The sequence below is a fragment of the Atheta coriaria genome, unplaced genomic scaffold (assembly GCF_025399875.1).
Source record: "Atheta coriaria isolate IRGN ID8LTWV9N9 unplaced genomic scaffold, Caltech_Dcor_3.1 hic_scaffold_10_pilon, whole genome shotgun sequence".
NCBI classification, from domain to species: domain Eukaryota; kingdom Metazoa; phylum Arthropoda; class Insecta; order Coleoptera; family Staphylinidae; genus Dalotia; species Dalotia coriaria.
Genome location: NW_027045452.1, coordinates 1,978,939 through 2,004,771, shown reverse-complemented (window position 1 = coordinate 2,004,771; position 25,833 = coordinate 1,978,939). Strand labels below are relative to the sequence as shown.

Below are 25,833 nucleotides of genomic sequence, written 5' to 3'. Positions count from 1 at the left end.
CATGCTGACACAGACCTTGACTGCAAAATATATTCAATTTCCGCTATTATCACACAGTCATGATAGGAAAAACTGCAACTCATTTGCAAACAATTCAACATGGCCGCACACACATTCAACATCATTCGCAAAATGTGTATTCTAATTCTTACAATATTAATTTAAATGAACCTGAATAACTTATTAAAACTCATGCAAGTATATAAATACTGGTTCAACACTTTCAGTTTTCTTAAGTTCAAAATGTCGCCGTCCGGGCATAAACGCGTGTTTGATGAGGAGGTACTCGTCGATTTGACGCAGTTTCCCGATCGAATCGCAGATACATTCGCTGGGAAAACTGTACTTGTGACAGGTGCAACCGGATTTGTTGGTAGGGCGCTTGTAGAAAGAATTCTGCATAATACAGACGTGAAAAAGGTTTATATTCTTATTAAAAGTAAACGTGGAAAAGGAACACAGGAACGATTTGCTCATTATTTTGATAGCTGCGTGAGTTATAAACAAAAACATTAAATAAAAATCTTTTGTTAATAATTTTTTTTAATTTTTAGTTCTTTGATCCTTTGAAGAAGGAACGTCCTGAATCACTTAAGAGAGTGGAAGCTATTCAAGGAGATTTGTCTGAGCTAGAAATTGGAATATCACGAGAAGATAGACGAAAACTAATCGATGAAGTGAATATTATTTATCACAGCGGTGCCAGCGTGCGTTTTGATGAGTATATTAAGAAAATGATCATGTTGAATGTCAGAGGTACTAGAAACATGATTGCATTGGCCAAAGAAGTCAAAAATTTACAGGTAAACCAACAAATTTCACTTTTCACTTTAATTTTATATTTAAATACCAATTTTATTAATTTTATATTATTCTAGCTGTTTGTACATGTTTCTACAACATATTGTCAACCAAGAAATGTAGTTCTAAATGAAGATGTGTCTATAACACCTCATAATCCTCATGATATGATAAGAATAGCTGAAAACATGGATGAAGGAACGTTAAATATATTAACATCCAAGTAAGGATCACAATTTTAAGATTTAAACTTTTAAACTGTAAAAATCATTTCTGAAATTTATGTTTTTAGACTTGTTGGGGATTATGGCAATACTTACACTTTCTCCAAAGCTTTAGCTGAAGCTATTGTGTTTGAACAAATGGATAAATTGCCAATACTTGTGGTTAGACCTTCAATTGGTAAATTTACAGTTTCCTGTAAAAAAATACTATTAAACTAAAACACTTATGATGTTATTTGTAGTCATGCCTTGTATAAAACATCCAATACCTGGATTTACCGATTCTGAATATGGTCCAATGTCATTGTGGATTCTTTACTGTAAAGGTATGCTTCGTGTCACGAAAGTAAAACCAGAATACGTGCTGGATTATGTCACTTTGGATATGGTCATCAATACTTTACTCATCACAACTTACAACTATATAAATAAGTAAATATCTTTTTATTTTATTTTTAAAATGGTTTTATTCTGTATTTGTTTGTTTTATTTGTTAGTACGGAGAAAAAGTATCGGTATGCAACGCGACGAACATCCAATGGACCATGAAATATTGGCATGAAGTTAGCGTTCCTCTTTTGAAGAACAACCCTTCTCGATTGGTCTTGGTTTTCCGTGGGTTTTCCACGTGCAATGCCCGTTTCTCTTCTTCATTATGCATATCTTGTTCCAATTAGTGCCTGCAGTGCTAGTTGATAACGCATTACAGGCTTGTGGTGTCAAAAGCAAAAGAAAACTGCTTGATATTCAGCGCAAGATAACCAGAAGTAATGAAGTGCTGAGGTTTTATTCAGAGTGTCCACACTGGAACTTTAAAAATGATACAATTCGGACACTACGGATGGATTTGAACGAACGTGAAGATGAAACTTATCCGTTGAATATCGAGGAAATCGATTTGATGGAGTATTACAGGCATGGCCTGGCGATGCTGCGTGAACTTGTTGTGCATGAGAAGAAGGAGGACATGGAAAAATCGAAAATTATGTATCAACGAATGAAAGTTATACATAACATCATGAGAGCGTGCTTCTATGGGTGGTTATTGTGGCATGCGTATGCAACCCTTTTACCACTTTGTATACGTTTTGTGTTTTATATATTTGACGTTTAAGTTATGTTTATTTTACTGGTATTTATATATTTAATTAGCATCAAGGAGAAATATGCATATTTTGTATATTTAATTACAATGAATTTCAGATAAATTGATTAGTTTGCATGTTTTCGTTAATCTGATCACGGTATAAATAAATGAACATGTTGAAACAGCACAAAAGATTAGCGCAATCAGTTTTCGCATTGGCACAGATTCATGGATCATAGTGTTTCGAAATATTTGCGTATAAATAAGTGAAAAGTCAGAGCCATGGTCAACCAATGTGCCAAAAACATGTCGTAAATTGTTTTCTTTCACAACACTCAAACAATACGTATTTTTTCAAGTAAAACCTTAAATTTTAACAAAAGATTTTTTTGTTTTGCATTGTTTAGTTCTGTATAGCAGTGTCAAAGTTTATGATCTTTGTGTAAAGTTTATAATGATTGCAAACGACGCAGTTTAGACTGAGTTGTTACGCATTGCGTCGCTTTTTAAGCCCAGTCAAACAAAATGTGTGATTCTCCGAGCGTAACCGGTTCGAGTGGCTATTAATAAATTTGCATTTGCCTTAAATACACTTTTGCCTGCCGCAGTGGCTGATGACTGGTTAGCTTTGGGTTATATTTGTTGCCGTAACATAACAGAACTGGATTTTTTTCATATTTACTGTGATAATTGTGCTAAAAATGTCAAGTAAAAATGAAAGTTTGCGATTAAAATACACAAAACATATAAAACTAGGTTTAAAAATAGTATGTAATGTAATTAGCGACAGTATTGCTAAAATATTTGTTGTTAAATAGTCAGTAAAGGCTAAAAACAAGTGTAACAGATGCATTTTAAATGTTAGTTTTATTTTGTACACCTAGATGGCGCAACGTGTGCCGTTTCTAACAAAATATCTGAATTTATGTTTCCATTCACAAGAATAAAGGCAAACGTGACTGCAGCCACGACACGATAACTTTGATAACAGAAATACTATCACAACATGTTTGTGCGTTTGAAAACTACGTTTCATATTAAAATACAACCTATACAGCTCCTACGCCTTTGTTAAATAAGGTTTCGACATGATTGGAAAGCAACTTTCAATAATTTCATTCAAGTTGCAATTTCTAGCAGTCAACAAAATATTCTAGAATAGTTCCAGATCAACTTTTAATACGATTATAACGTAGTAGTTTACATTTACAAATAATGTACGCAGTGGGTTTCCACGTAAAACCTGATTGGTACGTGTGTATTTACACTATTATTATCTTATTAGCCAATAAAATGTATATTGTGTGATGTGCATGACTGGTGACTTTGTAATTATTCATGAAAAATGATCAAATGATGAATAATGACTGCAATTTGTAAACATGCACAGGTAAATTACATGTACACTTGTTTATTCAGTATGTTTTCCTCATCAGCATTAAATTTCCGCATAATAAAAATTAGTAAACGTTAAATTTGAAACCAAATTTGGGTAATTTTCCCGTTAGTAATTTGACGCTGTGGTGTGGGTTTATTAGTCAGGAGCGTGACTGGAGAATTCGAGAGTTTTTACGATAGTCATATAATAATATAATAATATAATGAATAACGGAGAAATCTAATCAGTTAATCATAAAAGTTTAACGAAAAACGCAATTAGAATTTTTACTACAGATTTTTGTCACATGATACAAAATTACTAAGTAATTTTATCGCAAATTGGACATCGTGTACAGACCTTCTTTATCAGTGTCAAGGAGGTGACAAACTACTTAAAATTATGTTCTATTTCTAGACTTATTAAGTCCTATCTATCCTGGTGAACTTCGTAGCGCCTCATTAATAAATGTCGCATTAATTCAGTGTGAATGAATTTGATTCACTAACCTATCCAGACCTTTTTTTTACTTTTTCAGTTTTTTAATCTTTTAAGGTAAAAGTAAAAAAATACGCGTCATTAATATCCATTAGTCACGCGATGATTAATCGAAGTTAGTAACAACCCAAGATTAATTAAATTTCCAGTATAAAGTACGTTTTAATGAAGTTTACTGACAGTTTTTCACAGTCACAAAATGTTTTACCATGAGCAGAAATGGCAATGAAAGAGTTGGTTGACATTTGGCGCGAGTCTGTGATTTGTGACTCAACAAATTCAGTTTTACTTTACTCGTAGTCTAGCTTAACTAGTGACGACGAGTCTAGAAGTGACTCGTTCATACGAGTAACTTCACATATTGACACGTTGCAATTGTGTATTGTAAATGTTAAGATCGTAAATAATCAATAATCACTGAATCAATATTTTATTTTATTGCGATAGATATAGATTAATTTAATACCTATTCTCGTATTTATAGCTATTATTGATGTTTCTCCGTTTTGTTTAAATGTTTTTAGCTTTATCACTATTAAATCAACCGAACAAAACACGAAATTAAAAAAATAAAAACGCAACGTTGATTATAAATTGATTGCCATTGTCATAGCGCTCTGTTGAAAGTAGGCAACACCGCAAACATTCGAGAAGGTTTACGAATTCATATTCATACAAAAGCAATCGCGATTGTTGTTAACGTTCGCAAATATTGCGAGCGTTGTGTGGTACGTCACGAGCCACGAATATTGCAACATACGACATAATTACATTTAATTACCGTTTTACCTTGCCTAACAAATTAAACGCTTTGCTTTGCCTTGTATTGTTTTTAAATTGATAAATTTACTGAGTCAAAGTAATATTTGAGACATTTTTAAACCAGTCGGTTTTTACCAGTGCAAAACAACTAGAAATGCAATGGCTTGAACAACACATTACTTCCTTTTATAGTCTTTAATAAATCATTAATATAAATAAGTCGTAAAAACCTGCGTCTGACATATCGTACGTTTTTATTGATTGTTGTCGTTCGAAACTTAAACCTACGGCAATGCATTTCATGTTTTCCATTACTTCCATTGATTGTTTTGTTTATAAAAGCACAGAAACGTAGCAATATTGTATAGTACTCCTTTAATTTCCAACAATATGCTTTATTGATATCCTGAAAATATATTTCACTTCAAAACAAACTTACAAATTACAGAATTTTGAAAACGTGTTTATTAGGTTGCCTATAATATTTTTGAAACTGCTTTATAACCTCCGCAGCTATGTTCAAACGAAAGTCAGAAATTAACTTTCGAATCATTTTAAAGCACTCAAAACTATTTTTAACATATAATTAATTAACCTTTGCAAGTGTTTAACAATTGTGGAACGATATGATGTGCGGTCAAGGAAACAACAATTCACGTCGTGAGCTGATATTCCCGGTGAGTGATAACATTAAACATTGTATACAATTACTTTGAAATCATTTTCCTATAAATTTCTAGAAATTTATGACGACGGCTGAAAAACGATTTATTACAGCGTAATTGCCGTGGGTATTATGTAATACTAAAAATGATGAATGTGAATACTTTCAGCATTCACTATGAACTAGAGTAATATGTACTCGTTCCTATAACCAACAAGTTAATATCGTGTGTTTATCGGATGTTATAGTAAGTAAATTTATTGCAATTCGCAGTAAAACTATTTGGCATCTCTAGAATCTCGCCAACGTATTTTTATATTATAATGCTATCGAAAATTTTAGAGTTAATGGAAGTTTCCGTTGATTATTCTAGTCGCTATCTTTAGTATGTATACGGCACGTGAGGCATAACGTTGGTAAACAACTCGGAATATCACAAGTTCAATAATTCATTAAGTAATTAATGTCTCGAGTTTAAGCATTCGCGAATCGTTGGCACGAAAACCTTATCTATACCAATCGGAATTGAAAATATAAAAATTAAATATGTACGTGTATATTATATTGCATATTTGATTGTTGCCAAGCGTCAATCGCCAACTATCCAGACAAGTGGGTTTGTAGTGTACTCGTAATGTGCGAACATAACGCGTTAGTTAAAAACAAAAACAAAAATGTGAATGTATATCAACTGATAACAAGCAATCATAACAAGCATTGATGTTTCCAATCATCATCAAAATTTCAAACATCACAATCGTAAAATGTGAAAACAACGCAGTATTTTAACAGCAATTATTAATTTTAGTGGTAAATCAATATTTTCAATATTTAATCAATGAATGATTGCAATTTTGTATGTGCAAGTCGCAAAAAGGATGTTTTAACTTCTAACCTTTTAGTTATAGTAATTTTTAGTTTAGTAATCAATTTCCAGAATATCTAATCGTTATTTTAATTCATTATTGTCAGCGTTAATAATATCTTGACCGGTTTATTTTTATTAATCACATATAATAATGATGTATTACCATTATCAGCAGGACGTGGCACATCAATTGAATTATTGCTTAGAATGTGATATATTTTTAAACGAACTTTAAACGAATATTGTATATGTAGTCATTTCCTAAATTATCCTCTCGGCACTTAGATGAAACTCACTGATACTCCTCTCTCAAAATGCGCTTACTCAGTAAGCAAATAACATGTTTGTGCATTTTTTTACATTCTTGGCACGTCCAACATGGCTGTCACCGAGACGCCTGGCAGTCTGAAAACTCAAACAAAAAAAAAGCTTTGAAAGACTAAAGTTTCATGTGAATGTGAATTATGCTTGCGTTGCACATTAATATCTATTATATTTAATGTTTAATATACTAAAGTTTTTAGTAGTCAGCAGAAAATTGCTATGCAAACAGTTGAGTTTAAAAATAAATATGTTTTCGTTGTTGACGGCGAAGGAGCTTAGGTTTATTTGAATAGGCAAGCATTCTTGACGTACTCGTAGATAAGTAAAAAGTTACACAAACGTTACATATTGCGCTGACAATGGTAACCACAAAGTAACACAATAATACAAACACAATGCTATTGCAAAGTGAAAACGTAAATCATGTACGTAACTAGACTTAAAATTCGAGACTCAAATGTTTGAATGAAGCAAAAAAAACACAGATAAAAAATACCTAGTTGAATTTATAATGTAAAAAATGCGATAAGAGGTAGAGTAAACAAAATTATATATACAAGTAATATAATAATGAAAGACCTTGGTCATTTAATTGTCTATTAAAACAATATTTGTGACTGTAATTGTTTTCGTCAACTATGGTCCTTGGATTTATTTGACTTGCTAAAATATTCGGAAACTGAATATTTACAACGAATAAAATAATTTTCAGAAATTATTGGTTTGGTAAAGTTGATAACGTTTACATTTTTTAAATTTGTGCTTGACGTTGCTCAAGACGTCAAAATTGAGATAACAAAACGGATAATTTGAATTTGTCACTCATTGGATCAAATTTGTGGAAACAAAATGAATAAGTTTTTACAATAAGAATTGAGTAGTTCCGTGAGCAGTTTTCCGAATTTTGCCGTTTTTTTTTTATTAAAAAACTTTAGTCACGGCCTTCGCCATCCATGTTTAAAGTACCACTTTTTGTGTCTAAAAACAGTGGAAAAACTCACGCTTTGAAGGTGGAAGTAGAAAAAATATTTATTTTCATTTCATAAGCATATAGTGATAAAATTTATATTTAATTCGACATTAATTTGAAAATAAATAGAAATTATAACAACACACGTTGTAAAATTTAAAAAATAGTCAAAAATATCATTAATCCCACAATTTATCATTAAAAAAGTGTGTTCAGTATTCCATGACTCAACAATTTCAAAACAATTATTTAAATCTTCCACAACTCACCTTTTTATCGATTTTATACTCGTACTGTCCATCAGTAGTCCTCGGTTGGAATCATTCGACGAAAGATGAGACATCTCTGGCCAGGTTTGAATGGAATGGATCCCTGGTCCTCGTAGACTTGTAGATATATTTTGTTTTGCATTTTAACAATCCTCTCTTGCTCAAATTTGGGCTGGGATAAGGAAAATAGGGAATAGGACATTAGGAAATCACTAATTTGGCATTAATATAATTTCATACAGAACAAAAAGTGTCTGGGTGGTGTCTGTGGTATTGGAATATAGGAATGTATGAAATTCTGTTTGTTTCAAATTCTGAAACGCGTCCTCGCGTCACTATCATCATGTTAATTGACCAAAACGATTTTTTATTTATACATCTGCAATGGCCAAATTAATTGACTTAAATTTTGTCATCTGCTTCTATCAAATTTTGACTATGTAGAGTATGAGTGGAAAATTTGGAAAACAAATCGCCGGGAACACGAGAAAGGAGGAAATAGGGTATATTTTGTATCTGTGGTGTTTTCTCTGTTTACAATCCTTTTGCGCAGTGTCTTTGATTCAGTGTCAAAAGGGGATATCAGGTATCACAGTTTTCAAAGGATGGAGATGATGAACTTACATAACATGAAAAGTATATACAAATATTGCCGTTGGATTCGGTTGCTTCTTCTTGTACATCTTATGCTTTGCTCGTCGGGTTTATCTTTATCTTGACTTGATAATTTTCTGCTTTTTGCTTATGTGTGTGTGTGTATGTGTATAGTATACTATTTCGTTTTCGATTGGTTACATGAAATCTTAATTGCGTGTGCGTAGTGTGTGTGTGTGTGTGAATCATCAAAACTTAGAATGTAAATTAAAGCGTTCCTCTGCGCAATCGGGCTGCGCTTACAAGATGTGGAAAATAAACTTTCAATCGGAAACAAACCTGCCACACATGTTGATGTGTCGCACTTCGCTTCCCTCTTCTTACAAAACTTTTGATATTCAGAGATGTTGGTGTCTTACATTTTCATCGGTAAATAAAAACGTTATCAAACAAAGTTTAGTGAATGCATGAGATCCGATGCCTTACAGACTAATAATAACTAAGTATACAGCGAAAAATTAAAGAAATAACTAAATTTCGAGATTCCTACCGCCCAAAAATGCTGCGTGTAAGAGGAAAATATATAGGTACATATATCAATCGTACAGATCAAGTCGTAACGGAAAATTTCGAACGCAATTTTCTGTTTTACAATGAATGGTTGGTAGTAATTAATTTTATCATCGAAAATTTGTGCGTGCGTTACACATTCCATCCGCATAATTGTCCATATACAAACATTTTCAGACTAACCACAGAGTTTAAAATTTTTTGACAATTAAAACCGATAAATAAACGTAAATAAATTTCGAAATCAGCACAAATCAATCCATACTTCTAATAATTTTAAAACGACAAATAAACCAGTCGTTGAAAATGTTTGCATTTGGTCAATAAAACGCAACAATCATTAAGTAGACGTCAACCAGAAAATTCCTAATTAATTATTGCACATCACTTGATTAGGATTGGACCGTATCTGCATTGCATCGGCGTGCAAATGTAATCCAATGATGTCAATCAATGTGGTTTTGAGAAACGACGCCTCATTCAATCTTTCATATATTTTACATTTTCTTGGTCGAATGCGACGCTGGAATTTCGTATCACTCTTGCGCGTTACAAAGTAGCGCAACTGCCAAACACACACAGCTATGTAATTTATTATTCTGATTGAAATTTTTAGTCGATAATTTTAACGAAATAGAAATTCTTATTCTCAAATATTTAAAAGTTGAATAAAATTGTGTGGTGTGTTTGGCAATCACCTTACACGTCGACGACGCAAGAGAATTCCATTTACGGAATCTCGTAATTTACTTGATGGCTTACTGGCTAGATATTAGTTAATAGAGTTTTTTGTATCTATGATTAAAATCGTGATTATACATATATTTGTACTGCGTTTTAACAAAAATACAACGCCCCTTCTTTTTTGCTTCTCTTTGCGGAAATGCACAAATGCGCACGCCGAATATTGTGTGTCAGTGAAGAAGGACGGCGTTTGTTTCTCTTTTCTCTTTTGTATCATCTCTTTGTATTAATAGTGTTTTTTTCTTCTCATCTTCATCTTAATTAAATATATATTTATATATTCATATATCGTTCATATCTTACTTTTGTCGAACCCCCACGGCATGCGAACGAGCATCAAAGTCATGTTTTTATAATATTTTAAAGAGACATTAAAGCTTTGCACGAGTTCCCATCGTCTTCGATCACATACTGGCTTGTTCGAGGAACACGCGCGCGATTTGATTCCACACGCGTATTGTAACAAAAACAATTCGCAATTTAATTCAGAATTCAAATTAAATTACATCGCGATTGTTGATTTTTACAATACGCCATTTTGTGCGATCACATCGCACGCCATCTTGTATCTTGTAACTTCAATTCAAACTTAATCACATCAACATTATAAATGATTTTTATTTTTTTGGTCGTCGTTGTTCTCGCCCGCCTGCTTTATCGCGAAATATTCGCGATCACAAAGCGTCATCCGAATGCGAACGCATTGACTCGTGACACAATCGGTTTGTAAGTGTATTGGATATGAGCGCGCTGCTCTTATAATTAATAATAAAAATCAGTACAGGTCGATGTAGAAAATCGACGCTAGCGGCGCGCTCATCATTGCGATGCGGTCGCACCGGATTCATCTTTCAGCGGGAGAGAAACACGACGGTTTTTTATAAGTTTTTTTCTTTTCTCGTTTTCGTTTTTGTTTAAATTTAAATTTAATTTCTGTTGCACCGATTACATAATAATAATAAATGACTATTTTCCGTTTCGTTTTGAATTCGTCCAAACTGCGATGCTCGTTCGGCTCGGGGCTCCATTGCGCACCCTTCGATCTCCGACCGCCATCTGATTCGTTTTATCCATAACAAACATTAAACCGAAAATCACATTTAGAAATAAGACTCTAACATTTCCATCGCATTCATATTGTATCGCTTAAACATTAATATCGCAATCGCTCTCTTTCAAAACTCAACTCTTCCGGTTTCTATTTGAAAAATCTGTTGTTGGTTGTTGTCGTAACAATGCGGCCGTTATTGGTTATTGATCATTTGTTGGTGGTTTATATGTATGCATGTGAGTGTATGTGTGTCCTATGTATATATAATATATATTTATATATAATATATCTACAAGTCCAAAGCAATCAGGAATATGTAGTAATAAAAATTGGGTCGATACGTTGATTGCGCCTCGTGTTGTTTACCTCGCTAATTATTATATCACAGTCGCGGCTGAACAGGACAATTTTCAAGTTTCGTATTTTAAAGCCATCGCCATATTTTGCGCGCGCTTTTGCACATCACAGAAAAGTGAAATTTTTGTTTGCTTCAATTTCGACACGACGAATCGATTCGTTGTTTTTCGCTTTTTGGTTTTTTCTCTGTTTCTGCACACGTCGCATACCAATTAAAAACGTATTGTCGTGTTCACTCGCTCCCACATCGTCGGACTTAGATTAGATTCTGTTGTTTTGAAGCTTTCGCTCTGCTGGTTGTTGAGAATTAAAAAATAATCTGTGTTTTTTTTTTTAATTGAACGTTCATCATAAATCACAAATCGTGTCCTCTAGTTTACCTCCAGTTCTTATACAACTTCACAACGCTATGTTCGTACACTTGCACAATTTCAACTCAATCCTTGTTTTAATTTTAATTCTCCCTCGACGCGACGTGATGATCAGATGAAGAACTCATGCTTCCCCATCGGACATCCGCGTGCTCTTCTTCTTCTTCTTCTTCTCCGTTTGTGCAGAGTGGATTGCCACAAAAAATAATTAAAAGTCACGTTTTGTGTTTTTATTATTTGAAATGTTTGAAGACTTGAACGCGCGCGCACTGTTTCTTCATGATGATTTCCATGGACGTGGCGGTAGTGCTGCGCGAGATGGGCGCAACCCGTCTCAGGCCTGCACCTTGAGCATCAGCTTGAGCTGGTTGGCCAGCTGATCGCCGGACTGCTGGGCAGCGCACGGGGTGCCAACGGGGGCGCGCGCGTGCGGCTGCTGCATCCAGTGCTGCGGCGGTGGCGGCAACGCGGACGGGAGCGGCGGCTCGGTGAACTTGCAACCGGCGTAATGGCCAGCAAGCAGGCCGGGGGACGTACGCGGACTGCCGCCCCCGATGGTCGGTGGCGTGGTGACGCGCGATGGACTCAGACGTGGCGACGATTCGCCGCCAACGCCGCCGCACTTGCCGCCACTCATCGGCGGTGTAATGCTCTTGAAGTATTTCGGACTCGAGCCGTAATACTTCGCGCCGCGGCCACCGTTGCCGCCCCCACCATTGCTGGTGTTATTGTTGTTGTTATTCTTCGCGCTGCGGTTTTGTACTTGCACTTGTACGGAATTGTTTCTCGCCATTGTTCGTCGATTGTAAACACAGTGATCGAAATAAAAATAGAAACGTTTTTTTGTTTCAAATCTTACGCTCGCTATATCGTCGTCGTCGTATGCTTAATAATGTAGTAAAAACGTAAAATGCTCGTTTCGTGTGTCTCTCGTCGCGGAAGCCAATATCACAGATCCTCGCTTACCGCCGGCGGCGTCGTCGTCGTCGTTCTCACCTCACAGTCGTATCGGTACCTCGTCCTCCGCCGTCGCATAACACCACTGCGTGCTGCGTAGTCCACGTTCTTCGCCGTCGTCGACGCGTTGCACATTCAAACTCACGCGAATATTTTGCTTTCACAAAATGGACGCGTTCGAACAAAGGACGGTGACGAGCGTCGGGCTCCAAGATGGCGGCGACGATGTTTACCGTATTGCACGCACCGGACGCCACTAGACGTAGTCGACGGTGGAATAACTCTCGCACTCTGGAGGAGAACGACCAGGTCGGATACACAGAACCGGATTCACCACCGTTTCTCAGTCAGGTAACCGTTTGTATTTAGAATGCGCTGCTGCTGCGGTCCGCTTATACGTTGCGTTGACACACTTTGTTCAGTTTACGCGCTGGCACTGAACGGGAGCCTCTCTCTTCAAACTCACAAAAACAACTGAGAACCGAGCACGGTAACCAAAGCGAGCGTCGATAGGCGAACGAGGGAGCTGCGTCAGCCGCCTGCGTCAATCGATGCGGCGGCTTCCCCCAATCGCGCTCGCACTGCCATTACAAAACACGAACGCTCGCAATCGCGCTCCAACTCACTACCAACCGGACTTATCGGCGTCGGAGCGATAAAGAAGAGAATAGTAAACGAAAGCTGTACAAACCAGGATATGAGGCTGGCGGCCCCTTGGTCGATCCCCTCCATGTTGTTACGTTCACAACCAACGTACGCAGCGTTTCATAAGTTTTGAAAGCATTGCACACAAAGAACTGCTGTAAGCGGGACCTTGATATGTTTAATCAATAAATAAACAGCAAACAGGTAATGTTATTTTAGTACTGGTAATAGTCAATCAGTTACAATAACGGTAGCAACATTAATAACTCAATTTTTATGTAGTTTTGTATTAATTTTAAGTGTATTTCGCTATTTTTTGACGTTTTGCTGATTTTGACGCATAAAATTTATTGGCGCATGCGTACATTACGTTATAACATGAAATCCAGTAGAAACCTCGATACGAAACGCTGATATATCGCTCTCACACGCCGCTTGCGGGTTTTTACAAATAAAACGAAGCGAACGTAACGAAAATAACGAGAACGGCAGAAAAATGTTGTTTATACAGAGTGTATGTTATACCCATATATCTATATGTGCGTGCTCAGCGTTTCTGCGCAACTCGCAACTTGACACGAATAGAAAACATCGCCGTTGCTGACTGGTTTACATCGAGTGTGTTATTCTCATTCTATTCGCGAAGGTTCACCTAAAGGACGCAGTGTAATTATACACGTTATAGGTTATTACAATATTTAATTTAACATTTTGTAAATATAACTAAAAATAATGAATTCATTTTGTAGTCAGCTGGCAGCTGTTTGGGTTTATAGCCGCGCGTCGCTCTGGGGGCCTCTCCCCCTTTCATGCAAGATGCGTGACGTTCTCGTTTAATCGTTGGTTCACTGCATGCTCTATTTCTCTCTAACTTATTACTACTCTGGTAGTTGTTTTCTTTGTCACCTCGTTTGGTATTCGGTTCAACGCAGCGCGCAGCCTGTTGACACTCGGCGAAACAAAAACAAAGCTCAGCTGTGGCAACGGTGGGTGCGGTTGGTGCGCCGAGAGTTTGCTGCGCTCCCTCATTCACCGACATTCCTCTTTCAACATACGAACATGTGAAAATATGTCCGTCTGATGCCTGGCTTCGTTGCCTTCACCAGCCCTTTTACCTTTTCGACAAGGGCATCAACCATCAACCACACCCAGAGTCGACGGAGGTAACCATAGTACCTCACCAATCAACCTTTTATCCTTACGAAACTCAAAGACCCTTTGAGCGTTCGAAGCTTTTACGCTTTCAAGCTCCAAAGATTGAAATGAAACTCTGAATGCGTTTGGAAATCATTTCGAAATGTTCTGAATACCTACCTCTACAGGTTTGAGTCTTGAATGCCATCAAAAGTCACATGGCAACTCGTTACAAGCGTTTTACACGACAAGATTCTCGTTTGTTTGGTGCGTTTTGTGTCGTAATGCTATGGTAATCATGGCATAATGTATATTTCGATACGAAAACATGTCACTCTTTTAAATTGCGGCCATATTTTATAATTTGTACGAAGCATCATTTCGGAATTATGAGTTACATGAGCGTCTCATTGTATTTTCATAGATGTTGAACACATCACAACTAAGTATGCAACATTGTATGCAATGCGGATATAAAATTTCACCAACTTCCGTGTTTAATACCAATATATTTTTCTTATAATTTAAAGAGTTTGCTTAAAAATCTTATGAAATGAGTTTTTAATGACTGGATTTTTATAGAATATGACGTTTTTTCTTGCAAAGCGATTAATTTCACTTTCACGCAGGTCAAATTATTACTCCGAGGTATAATCTATTTTTTATTTTCTAATACATTTTATAATATAACATGTAACATCTGTAGTCTTTTCACCACACGCACATTGGTGTACGTTGGGTTGCCTACCACAAAAGCACGTTTGTTTTATTTTTATGCACAACTCAGTCTCAAGTTGCTTTTTAAACAACACGGCTGCAAAACAAATAAATACTAATTTTTAGTGGCAATTATAAGGATTACTTTGTGTTATTAAGTTTTGCTCATTAATTTCAAGGTGAGACATCTTTTTTTATACTTATTTTGATTGTTGAACATTGTTTCTTTTGTTTAATTTAAAGTTTTAACTTGGGTTTTACCTGAACCTAACTTTTTATACAAAAATACTGCATGATTCAAGCGGACGTTTAGATAGTATATTATTCAGATTATTTCAAGGAATATTTAAATGTAGATAAGATATTAACATGTTGTAAGTGTCTTGTGCTTACTTATTCCCTCATTCTCTAAGATCTTTGTGCATCTAATAATACCCATAACTATTGATTAATGTACTTGGCTTTGCCAAACCAAAGGATAATCCTCTTATGAGCAAGGTCTTGAGACCTCAAGGAGGCGAAACTGTGCACTTGAACTAGAAAGATGGGTCGAGAAGAGAGATTATAATAGTGCTTAATATTCTGTTTATAGATTCAACATCAAAAGGGCATCAATCTTTTCAAATTTGCTTTGTGATAGTTATTTACTATGTAATTGCATAAGGAATTAATGACAGAATATAAAATCCATGCCAATTTTGTCGCCATTTTGAATTTGGATTTATTTTTAGTTGGAACCACTACGCATTGTTATAGAAAAATTAATTGTTAATTAGTTGAAGTGCACGCTGACAGTTTTCGTTTTTCATTTGGTTGAATTCTAAAATTCTATTAATATTTCTCATCGTAATAACATGGACGCAGTCCGCACCTTCATTTAATTCGCTTTTTTGTCGAATTTAGTGCAATGCGCGCTGAGACTGCGCCCATATGATTAACACAACAGTATCGATGTGATGTATATGATCTCCTCCCCACCAGTTTGACAAACACAACACACGGCCTCCTCGCCAGGCCGCCGCCGCCTCGCGTTGGTGTCCCGTTCTGCTACTCAATTCCACTGTTGCGCGACAGCGAGAGAGAGGTCGATCGGGTGGCCCACTCGATCGCAGCCTCAGCGGGATATTTCACAATAGAAAAGGAAAAGTTGGTGCGGCTGGTTGCGACTTTCTGCGCGCGGACAAAAGCGAGCGTGAGTGCGTGCGGTGCTGCGATGCGTTTTGGTGGCTTGCGTGCGGAGCGCGTCGTCCCGAACCCAAACCCGTAGAGCCTCACCACACCGCCACAATCGTACGCGGAGCGCCGACCAGCGCGGATCAATACACACACATCTTCCCTGTGTGTGCCGCCTGTGCGATCGACAATCGTGTGTCGTCCAAGGCGCAGAATATAATTTCAGTGAATCACCTTGCGCGTGCATCAGTTACAAAAAACGGTATGTACACGATTGTGCCTCTGCGTTACAAGGTTGTGCGGTGTGCCTGGCTTGCGGACCAGCCGCGCGCACCGTTTGTCCTCCAAATAAAACAATTCTTGTTTACTTACACACTCGTACTGGGTGCATGCATACTCAGTTTCAATCCGCCTTCGGTGTGTCTCACGGCAACAGCGAAACACGCTAAAAACGGCGAACGGACTCTCGTTTTGCCGATTTGTGTGTTTTTTTGTACACATATGTAGATATTTTCGCTGGCGAGTTTGTATATAGCTAATGTATTTCTTGTTTAGTTTTAGACTCGGTCCGTGCGCGCTCGGATGCGACGCCCCCAGCAGCCAGCAAGATGAATAATAATAATCACGGGCAGGCACGTCGCAACTCGTCGACGTTCAATCGGCATTCGAACAACGCGCGCCCGGCGCACGGCCACAATCGATGGGCGAATCGATACAAGACGGATTATGGCCGAGATTACGCTGACAACGGCTTCAATCGAGGGTGAGCATGTGCATTCCACATGTTATTTATAGCCTTAATATTTATAACGCTGCTTTGCTGAAGAGAGGAGGAGTGGATATGCATCATGCTTACAACAAACATTTACAAACACTTACATCATCACTGTTATCACACTAATCACAAATTTCACTTGCGCTGCGTGTGTGTGTGTGTTAAATTTGAAATTTGGGGCTGTGGAAAAATTGTGGTTAACAGTTTTTACATGTCACCCAATTAGGGAATGCTCAATGGCGCAAAACAACAGCCCCAAGGACTCCAATTACGTGCACGGCTATCCGAAATCGCAATTGAGTCCTGTTCTGCGCAATAATCATATCCACTACAACGAGCCGTCAGGTAAATCTTCAAAAACTTTATATTTTTAATCGCATTTTTATTTAATTCATTATTATATTCACCAACAGGTCATAATCACGCGCCGGATCGAAGACATCTCAATCAAGTGGAGCGCCGTCCGAATTATCCGGCGGATAGGCGTCACATGAACCTGGCGGATCGTCGTCATATCAGTCCGCCGTTACACATCAATATCTGTGAGAACAATACCAGCTTGTTAGGATCGCCGCAAGGCGAGCATCATCGGCCCCTGCTTGATTTTAATCAGCGTCGTCACGGCAGAGGTAAACATTATAACTTAGATTTAAAGATTTTGATCATATTAATTTGTATTATTATTATTATAGATGTGAGGGTTAGTCCGGTGCATTTCCAACAACACTCTCCTCCATACTACGGCAGACAGAGCAGTGACGAAGGTATCAAGTCGGAGAGCCCATCGAGAAAACGAAGGCGGTTGTCACGGTCTGGGCATCATATTGAGCTAGCTCCACAGCCGGCGTCACCGCCGAGAAGGTCACCCAGACAACACCCACCTTCAACGCATACTATGCAGGTAAATAACGAAAATATGATAGTTTTTAACGTGGAATTACATAAATATAAACATTTTCGTCATCTCGTAATCGTCATTGTTTACCATTGCAAATGGCGTCTTTATATATTGAAAATCGTGAATTATGAATTAATTGCTGAAGTAAATGTTGACACGATATGAATTTGTTATCTTGGGCAAATAGTTTTATCTTAATCTGCATGTAATAGTGAAAATTCTAAACATTTGGAATTTCTAACGTTTCCGTTTTGTGTGGCATCTGTTCGCATCGGATTCATAGTTCACGCCGACAAAGGCCGTTCATTTATAACCTGCAAACAAACTAAAGCATTGCGGAACAACCTTTGCGACCATAAACGCGAAGATTGGGAGTTGAGCAAGTTTTTAAGGTGTACCTGTTGTAAATAGCAGGTAAAAATTTTGAGGTCTTCAACTAGTGAAAACCTTTTTATTTTTACCTGAAAGTTTATGCTTTCAGAGGTAGACAAGATGGGATATTTGGGATTTTCTCAAACCTTTGATTTTTGTCGGTTTATGATTGACGTAGCAAATTTACACGCAGCTTGCAACGTAAATAGCAAACAGCAATTCAATACTCAGGGTCATCCGATTCAATTGAGAATGCAATCAGTTGTTGTATTGTGTGCCATCACCTCATCAGTTAGTGGTTACATTCTAGACTCTCTGATCTCAGAATGGCATTCGTATGATGATCAAGTGACATTTTTAATTTTTTTACATTTTTTTAGAGCAAGATAAGCCTTTAGTGGTCATGTTTCACGTTTTGATTTCATAATCTTGTTACCAATAACAATATTATTGTTTTTGTCAAGCTCAACTTTGCGCTGTGCGTTGACATTTTAAAAAATTGTTTATATTGCCCGGTCGCCTTGGTAGTACTCGATAATGTGCAACGAATTTTCATATCGCAAACAATGAATGCAGAAAAGGTTGAAATTATGCACGTACGATGAATGTGTGTGTGTGTGTGCGGAAAATTCACTTTATTTTGCTTTGTTTCTCGTAGGGAAGCCCACCATTGCGCAGACCAAGATATCGCGAGCAACGTGACTTTAATCATTCGCATTCGCACGCGCACGTCCATCACCAGCCCTTCATGCCCAGCTCGCCGACGGTGACACACGCCCACCCGCATCCGCATCAGTCGACCGTGATGATGATGGAGAACTCGGTGACGATTCCGCTGCACAATCACCATCATCACCATCACCACCATCATCACGAGATTGCGCCGCCGCCGATGTGGAACTACACGCCGGCGCCGCACATTTCACTCTGCTCGGCGCCGCCTGGCGCGCCGCCTCACATGCACAGTTGTCATGTGTATTCGCCGCAGTTGATGCCACAGCAGTTCATTCCGCAAGGTTATGGGCCCTTCCCTTCACCGCCGCCTCTTTCTGCGAGTCATTATCAACATATTCCACCGCAGGTAATTTTAAAATTTTGTTTGTTTTTTGTTTGGAAATCTGTAAATATTTTTTAATTATAGCGTCCAGATGCACTTGAACTGGACTTATTAAACGACCATCATGGCAGTTTACATCCCCATGGTCACAATGGTAACGGCAACGGGGCTTTGCACGTGCCGCCATTGCAGGTCTCGCCGCCGGTCTTCCTCGGCGCCGAGGCGCGTAACACGCAGTTGGAGTTGTTGCGCAATCGGCGCACGCCGCGGTTGCAGCCGCTGCCGCCGCAGACGCGCACTCGCTGGCATGCACCGCCAGCGCCACTTATGGCTCCGCCGCCTCAGTATTCCGGTTTTCTATTGCATTTCCTGTAAGTTTGGTCATGTTTTATTTTATGTTTTATAATTGCTTTAACTGGATTTTGTTTGTAGCGCCATGTTCTCCAATCCACCGTTATCTCCGTTCAGCCAGACAGACCTGTCCAGTTCGGACTCAGTGGGTGCTGAGACGGAGAACTACGAGGCTCTGCTTAATCTCGCTGAGCGTTTAGGTGAAGCGAAACCACGCGGCCTCGCCAAGCTTGAGATCGAGCAGCTGCTCAGCTACAAGTTCAACGCCGATACGCACCAGGGCGATCAGACCTCGTGTGTTGTCTGCATGTGCGACTTTGAGGCGCGCCAATTGCTGCGTGTGCTGCCCTGCTCGCACGAGTTTCATGCCAAATGTGTCGACAAATGGCTCAGGGTAAGTGCAACTTCAGTATAACTACGACCATAGTTAAATTGATTCATTATTTGTTTTCAATTACACATTTTTTTGTGTATAGATTAATTTTTTTGTGTTTATTTTCAGTCAAATCGAACTTGTCCAATATGTCGAGGTAACGCATCAGAATACTTCAATAATAGTGATTAAGCGAACATTGTTTAAAAAACAACAAAAAAACAAAATGTACTGCAATATTCAGGTAAAAAAGAAGTTTGTTTCGCATTCTTGTTATAAGCTTAACGCGAGCGGCAAAGTAAACAATTGCTAAACGATAAAGGCAAAACCAAATAATAACTCTCAGAAACAAAACAGAAACAAACACAAGCAAATACCAAGCAACGCGAAAATATCTCATTCATCAGTGCCATTAGCAGCCAGTAAAGTCACAATTTTAACGATAGTTCTTAATCTTAAAACAGAAGCATCATAATAGTAAGTTTAATGTCACTTTCAAGCAGAAACTAAAACCAAACCTATAATATGAGCTACTAATTCCCCCTCGTTAACTTCGGTTTTTGTTTTTTCTTCTCGTTATAATTCAATTAACTCTTCCTTATGTAACATAAAAAAACTATTTACTATTACTGAAAACTGCAAAACAATGTATTCTACGATATTAACATAAGTGTTAAGGGCTTTGTAAACAAAATGAAAGCGAAACAACTTAAGTATATAATTCACAGGGTGTTCATGTATATTTATCTCGATTTGAAATTTACATTTTAAAGTCATACAATATGCAATAAGACGTGTGTGGATAAGTCGCGGAGAGTGCTGCTCACAAAACACAGTTTACATAAGTTAATTTAAGACGAATTAACGAACGCGATTTGTTTAAGTTGTTGCGCCGTTGTTGAGTTTTGAGCACGAAGCAAAAAAGCCGAAAAAGAAAACGCAATATTTATCAACTACCTCCATTAATATTTGCGCATTGTTTTCGAATCGAATCGGGAGTTTGTTACCTACGAACCAGCAACGGATAAATCTCATTAATGCCAAAATTTTGTTTGTTTTGCATGAGTGTTCGGTTTTGCATCCGCCACGAACATGTATCGCAATGTATTTTTTATGTATGTATTATCTAATTTTTGAACATTTCGAATTTCATTTGTTTTATTTTGATGAATGAACGTGTGCAAAGCCGTGTTTTGTAATGAACGCCAATAGTTGGCGGGTATATGCTTTGTTACTATTAATATTGTTGTGTGATATGCGCAAGCCGCAGCTCGCGACCGTACACCATCCATAATATCACGTTCAGTCGCTAGTTGTGGCTCTGCACTTCCTAGTTACTAAGTTATTAATGAATTTGATTACTTCTTATGAACGTTTCTACTACTCTACAATTAATTTTGCGAGCAACTATATACACTTATTGCAATTTTGTTACGATTAATTCTAGCTAATTATTTATTATCATTTAGTTAATTCGATGATAAATGGTCGCGCGATGTTTTGTTTGGTTGTGTAGCGATTGTGTAAACACTGCTTTACTATTTGTTAACCGCAATTTTACTACTCACAAATTTCTCTGCGAATCTTAATTGAACGATGAATCATTTGCAATACTAGCGTTGAAATAATGAATAATTTTAGTTTATTGTTTTGTTCAATCAGTGGTACAAATGTGATTAGTTTTTAATTGATTATTCTAAGTGTGAGATCCTATTTTTTGGTAGGATGTGTTAACGTTTATAAGTTGTTATTAGTTACCAATTGGGTTAATTTTTTTCAGCTATTGTGCATGCTTTACAAATTACATTCTTGCAATATTTTAATTCTTTGTTTGATTGTGTCTATGTATACTTACGATGCATCTCGCTTGGCAATTATATTCGTATAATAAGTCATATAAAAACCACATATGTATTACCAAGATGAACCTGAGCTTTGGGTGTTTTTTAAAACTGCTATACGTACACAATTAACGAATTGCAATTTTGGGGAGGGAGCGCGCTGGGAAATTAATTTACAATGAAATGATCAGAACAGAATATATAATCTATTTGTACAAAGGAGAAAAGATTTATGTCATAGGTGTGCCTTTTAAACATTGTACAATTGCGCTGATAGTTTTTTCAACTTGTTATATTCAAATCTTGCTTGTTTTGTGAGGTTGGCACATTGGCGACCACTAGCAGCAAACTTCTAACCTCACTTGTTTCTGTCACTGTCTAATAAGGTCGCTCAAATTTAACATTTCGGTTGTTTACTCCGTCCAAAAAGGAAATCAATGCAAGAACTTCGATCTTATAAATGTCGCTCACCTTGTACTTGCGATTTACAACCAATCCTCGCTTCATCACGTGAGTTTTTTTCATTATAAATTAAAACATTAATTATGAGCTTGTGTGATTTATATCCATAAAATTTGTTTGAACTGTTTTTGAGCGCAAGGTTTATTGTCTTATCACATTACATAGAACAAGTGCCCTCGTTTAAACATTTACCAATTAAGGATAAACGAATATACAAAAGAAAACAAAAAATGTACAATCATGCATAATACGCCACACCAATATAATAGCGTTCCGTTTACCTCTCGTTTTTGTAATCATCGTAGAATGGATTTTTGAATTAATTAATTAATGCTCAATGCGCCATATAAAAATCATAGCTGTTCTTATTCTTATAACATTGTAACTCGTAAGGTAATCATAACAAACAAATATTTACGGCACTAAGAATATGTATATTCGTTAGCGGACATGATAAATAATGCAGTCCACGTCCCGAACTTGTGTAGCTTCGAAGTGATATATTTCTAATCAATGAGAAATTGATTGGAGGTATATACGAACCAAACGGATGCTATTACTTATCCACTAAAAGAAAATAACGTTAGCGCTACGTGTATTTACTTGTAAATGCAGCCAATGTCGACCTAAACAAGCTATATACCGAAAAGTGTATTAGACATATCTTTCCGATTCACAAAAGTGCAATATTTTTCGTTGGAAGCCCAATTGAAATGTGTTGTAATATGAAACGAATGAGCACATTCAACAACAATGATAAACTTATAGCAATATTTATGTAAGTCGAAATGCGAGTACATAAGCCATTTTTTAAAAAAGAAACAACTTTATAGAAAAAGTGAAAATATTTGTTGTCCAAGTTTGGTTATGTTCGCAAGAGTTTCATCAGATTCAATGTATGCACTTGCATAGTATTCCAGCATACTAGCGACTACTGTTTTTTATCTTTGGGATCTATTTGTAAACACATCTGTAGTTCCGATCGACTTTTGATCATAAATTCTAGCAGATTCGATTGTGCTGTCAATAGATTCGGATTGGTTGATGCCGCTGAAGAATTATTTTTGCAATCACACTCTTATAGAGTTCAAAATCTACTTGTCCCCGTGTAATCAGCTCTGCTCAATTATCCAAGTGAGATTGTTGTAGTTGCACTTGAAATCATGATCAAAACTAAACGATATGTGCAATGTGACAGTTTAGAGGGCGTTTCATGTGAATGTGACCTAACCTCTAACGATTATATTTTTGCTGAGGTTGAAATAAGTTTGGCTTTTAGTGGATTTTCTGATCTATTTAATAATGATGAGAATATTTGTGTATATGGTAGGTGCTTCTAGTGCTACTATATGATGACTATTATATTAATTGATAGTTCTGATTTCTGAAAATATATAAAATGGAAAATACATGTGCGTTTTTTTTGTTTTGGTTGACAGGTAATAAAATTTAAAAATAATCCAATTAAAAAAATAACACTCTGGTTACTGACGCTAAAAAATAAAGCCGGCCCTGTGCATTTCATCACGACGCGAATATTTTGCATATGACAGGTTAGGTTCCTTCGGCGTTGTTGCGCCGAGAAGGCACTATTCAAGTTGGCAACACTGGACTACATGCCGGCTCTACTCTAGTCTTCCTTTGGCACTCGCGTATGTTGCAGCCGTTTATCGTAACTTCGTCCCTGGTTTCGCCGGTTATATTTGTTCATCCACCCGCGAGTGAGAAAACCCCGCCTGAGCTCATCTATCTCTCTGAAGGTACAGTATTCTTTAACTTATTTATGTCCTAAATTATAAAATATGCACTTATTGCATTCGCGAAACACTGCCATATTTAAAGAATTGTTGTTGTATGGTTAGGAGGCTCTGGTTTCACTCTGGTTTTTTATTATTGAGGCGCTCAATGCAAACAAAGCGCCGTATAAACCTGAGCGCAGGGTCTAAAGATGTAAAATTAAATTGAATGTATGTATGTATTTAATTTTTATAAGAGAAACACTGATGCAATACGATTTATGATTTAATATTGGACTCATACTTGTAAAACGCTGATTTAAATTTGAGCATCACGCCTCATCTAGATTTGACTTATTGTATTTTTGTATAAAACTGCTGCTTATTTAGACAGGGTAGTGCACGCACACTTTCTCGTACGTATGGCACACGGACACTACCATCTAAATCCGTTACATCTCACTGACTCATAGAAAAATCAACACTGTCACACATGCGCGCCACACTACTTGAAACACTTTGTATTTTTATGAGGTACTAGAAAGTGCCCTCAGATGGCGCAACAATGCAGGTTTAACTAATAATATTTCAGCGAGTGAATCGTTGCCGTCGGATGACGGCCGGCGATGTTTTGTGAACACCAATAATTAATTGAGTTGTGAAAAACATCAGCTGATGGTTACGGACTAAGGTGCTACATGGTAAATATTGTCATTCTTATCATTATTACACGAATAATGAATTTTAATTTAAAAAGTGAGTTCCGACGGAACTCAGATTCATTTCAATATGGCACGAAATACTGTAACTAATGTTTTGTTTCACATTTATTTCAGTATATACCAACTTGTCTTCGATTTGCCGTCTTACATAACTGGCAAGTAAAATAATTTTATTATTTATAGAAAGCGTTTGCCGTGTATCTAGATTTTACTTTGGTTCTATGTTTTAATGTTTTTGTGCAATGTTACCAAATGACAAAGTTCTTTCTGCACGAAAAGTAAGAATGGAAATTTGAAGTTTTTGTTCTTCTTATCTTTGTAAAATTATTATATTTATATTTAACTATTTTATATTCTAATCTAATAGAGAATTTTCCCATCTTTCATAATCTGCAATTCGTTGGATTCTAGCGCTTTTAGTTTAGCTAAATTGCGATTTGATAGGCTTTAGTAAATTGCTTATGATTGGTATTTTCATGCAATATCAACTTTGTTGCATATTTGATAAAATGTGTTTTGAAGTTAATCCTGCCGTTACCAGATAGTCGTTTAGATGGCACTACGATGTACGTTTTCGCGTTAAATATTGCTTGTCGGTGGTAGTGACTGCACACCGTGTCCGTGTGCGATCACGCGATTTCGCACAAGAGTTTGTTTACCTGCAGATATCGAATCTTTATTTCTTGGAATAAAATCACATCTAGCAGTTTATATTGCCATTGTAAATTTTAGCAAGTATTCTTCAATTCATAAATCATTAATATAAATAACAATTTTACATTAGGTGGAATAGTTTATTATAAAAATCATCATCAGCAAAACATTCTTATCATCAGCAGATCACTTAAGCAGATATCACTTAAATATTTGATGTAAAATCTGGCAAACCTTCAGCATAATAATAAATTATGAATTACATAAATCGAATTTTAATTTATCATTAATTTCAATACCTACTTAATCTAAATTATGGGACTACTACTTGTATCATTCATAATAGCACTAGCATGATATAAAAATCGTAAAGTAGACTTGTATTGTTTATTTCTAGATTTTTCATCAAACGTAGGCATTTGTCACGAGAATTG

The 25,833-nt window shown here is 36.8% G+C and overlaps 3 protein-coding genes across 8 annotated transcripts; 2 read left to right on the top strand and 1 right to left on the bottom strand.

Moving 5' to 3' along the window:
• Nucleotides 1–216: 216 nt before the first annotated feature.
• On the top strand, nucleotides 217–1,812 carry LOC135800207 (fatty acyl-CoA reductase 1-like). The gene is made up of 6 exons (XM_065313369.1): nucleotides 217–492; nucleotides 555–803; nucleotides 879–1,024; nucleotides 1,094–1,203; nucleotides 1,268–1,457; nucleotides 1,523–1,812. The coding sequence occupies exons 1-6, from the start codon at nucleotides 244–246 to the stop codon at nucleotides 1,572–1,574; spliced, it is 996 nt and encodes a 331-aa protein (XP_065169441.1). The 5' UTR covers nucleotides 217–243; the 3' UTR covers nucleotides 1,575–1,812.
• A 6,379-nt stretch (nucleotides 1,813–8,191) lies between these two features.
• Nucleotides 8,192–13,187, bottom strand: LOC135801062 (proline-rich nuclear receptor coactivator 2). Its single transcript, XM_065314431.1, has one exon. The coding sequence runs from the start codon at nucleotides 12,323–12,325 to the stop codon at nucleotides 11,867–11,869; it is 459 nt and encodes a 152-aa protein (XP_065170503.1). The 5' UTR covers nucleotides 12,326–13,187; the 3' UTR covers nucleotides 8,192–11,866.
• Nucleotides 13,188–15,082: 1,895 nt separating this feature from the next.
• mura (ring finger protein murashka) lies at nucleotides 15,083–21,807 on the top strand. 6 transcript variants are annotated; one of them, XM_065314419.1, is made up of 9 exons: nucleotides 16,533–16,575; nucleotides 16,714–16,921; nucleotides 17,160–17,278; nucleotides 17,347–17,562; nucleotides 17,626–17,834; nucleotides 18,862–19,284; nucleotides 19,345–19,631; nucleotides 19,693–20,005; nucleotides 20,114–21,807. In XM_065314419.1, the coding sequence occupies exons 1-9, from the start codon at nucleotides 16,548–16,550 to the stop codon at nucleotides 20,174–20,176; spliced, it is 1,866 nt and encodes a 621-aa protein (XP_065170491.1). In that variant the 5' UTR covers nucleotides 16,533–16,547; the 3' UTR covers nucleotides 20,177–21,807. The 6 variants fall into 6 exon arrangements, with proteins under 6 accessions (XP_065170492.1, XP_065170495.1, XP_065170491.1 ...); XM_065314420.1 differs by lacking the exon at nucleotides 16,533–16,575 and adding an exon at nucleotides 15,083–15,164 and having other exon boundaries at nucleotides 17,347–17,834; XM_065314423.1 differs by lacking the exon at nucleotides 16,533–16,575 and adding an exon at nucleotides 16,015–16,420 and having other exon boundaries at nucleotides 17,347–17,834.
• The last annotated feature ends 4,026 nt before the right edge of the window (nucleotides 21,808–25,833 follow it).

Excerpts from the sequence above, each read along its gene's own strand:
- mura (XM_065314418.1), top strand. The coding sequence starts at position 16,548 with ATGCATACTCAGTTTCAATCCGCCTTCG. Across the intron at positions 16,922-17,159 it reads GACAACGGCTTCAATCGAGG|GGAATGCTCAATGGCGCAAA; the intron begins GTGAGCATGTGC and ends TCACCCAATTAG. Across the intron at positions 19,285-19,344 it reads ATCAACATATTCCACCGCAG|CGTCCAGATGCACTTGAACT; the intron begins GTAATTTTAAAA and ends TTTTAATTATAG.
- LOC135800207 (XM_065313369.1), top strand. The coding sequence starts at position 244 with ATGTCGCCGTCCGGGCATAAACGCGTGTTTGATGAGGAGGTACTCGTC. Across the intron at positions 1,025-1,093 it reads TTAAATATATTAACATCCAA|ACTTGTTGGGGATTATGGCA; the intron begins GTAAGGATCACA and ends TTATGTTTTTAG. Across the intron at positions 1,458-1,522 it reads ACTTACAACTATATAAATAA|TACGGAGAAAAAGTATCGGT; the intron begins GTAAATATCTTT and ends TTTATTTGTTAG.
- LOC135801062 (XM_065314431.1), bottom strand. The coding sequence starts at position 12,325 with ATGGCGAGAAACAATTCCGTACAAGTGCAAGTACAAAACCGCAGCGCG.